The sequence below is a fragment of the Echinops telfairi genome, unplaced genomic scaffold (assembly GCF_000313985.2).
Source record: "Echinops telfairi isolate 266 unplaced genomic scaffold, ASM31398v2 ScPeMD7_23;HRSCAF=83, whole genome shotgun sequence".
Lineage (NCBI taxonomy): Eukaryota > Metazoa > Chordata > Mammalia > Afrosoricida > Tenrecidae > Echinops > Echinops telfairi.
The window spans coordinates 41,712,099-41,713,250 of NW_022103920.1; the positions used below are offsets into that span (position 1 = coordinate 41,712,099).

The following is a 1,152-nucleotide window of genomic DNA, read 5'->3' on the forward strand; positions in this document are numbered from 1 at the left end:
GAGTATTATACCATGTAATTGTACCATATGACTTGTAAGCAAGTACAATATAAACATTTTATAGTCCGTCTTTGTGAATAAATTTTACATTTGGGGGGATTTCTGACCACACGGTCAGCAGTTGGAAATCACCAGCCACACCACGGGTTAAAGTCAGGGCTTTCTCCTCCCATAAAGAGTGGCAGTCTCAGAAATGCACATGGGCACTTCTACTCTCCCCACAGGGTAGCCGTGAGTCAGCATTGATTTGATGGCCGGGAGAAACTAATGTCTATTGTAGTTGATCTTTCAAGAACTATTGATGTCGAACAAATAACCGTTCCCAGACACTCCAGGAATGGTAAGCAGTTAGTAGTAACTATTATTCTCAGAGTCGGGTTCTAGACCATGTTTTGGTCATGGATTTTCTTGACAGGTGACTTGACTAACTCACCCTCTGGTACGGGAGTAAAATAGGGCGATGTTCAGAACCAGGTCGGATGGTCTTTTCTTATATTTGTTGATACTTACTAAGTCAGAAAACCTTGAGAAGATGGTAAGATAAATCATTATCCTATCATGTGTAGTTTAACTGAGACACTCTCAGCTGGACTTAGCACATCAGTAGAGGAACTCTGTATGGTGTAAATATTTTGTTAATGAGATTTTGGCATGCAGAAAGTAAGTGCTCAGCAGTGAGAAGAAAATCTATGTTCTTTTTGTTTCTTTGTTTTATTTTAAACTTTATTTCAACGTAACTGCCTACAGAAATACACTCATAATGGTTAATAGAATGCTATGTTCTTTTTTCTTACAGACAAGCAATCATCTCCTTGGACCAAAATCTTTTCCACTGGACAGATTATTAGCAATATTATATACCATCGTCGACAGTAGAGTTGCTCCCACTGCAAATATCTTTTCCCAGGTAAGCTCAATCACAGGTTATCAGCTGCCATCTTGGGCTCTTCGTGGAATTATTCAGTTCATACAGCTAGTAGAATTGCATGTAGTGATTTTCTTGTTTTAGCATATGTTATTTAACCACAGTGAATAACAGTTTTGTTAAGTAATTTAATATTTCATATATAGACTCTTTGGAGACCATTCTAAGTTCATATACACTTACAAGTATAACTTGTTGGCTCAGGCAACTAAATTTAGTTAAAAAAA

The 1,152-nt window shown here is 37.3% G+C and overlaps 1 protein-coding gene across 1 annotated transcript in view; it reads left to right on the top strand.

Moving 5' to 3' along the window:
* The window catches only part of ORC5 (origin recognition complex subunit 5), an 89,736-nt gene that overhangs the window by 47,210 nt on the left and 41,374 nt on the right, over positions 1-1,152 (top strand). Inside the window, exon 11 of the mRNA XM_045288947.1 lies at positions 797-907. Coding sequence (XP_045144882.1) covers positions 797-907 — 111 coding nt within the window. The remainder of the gene's footprint in view (positions 1-796; positions 908-1,152) is intronic.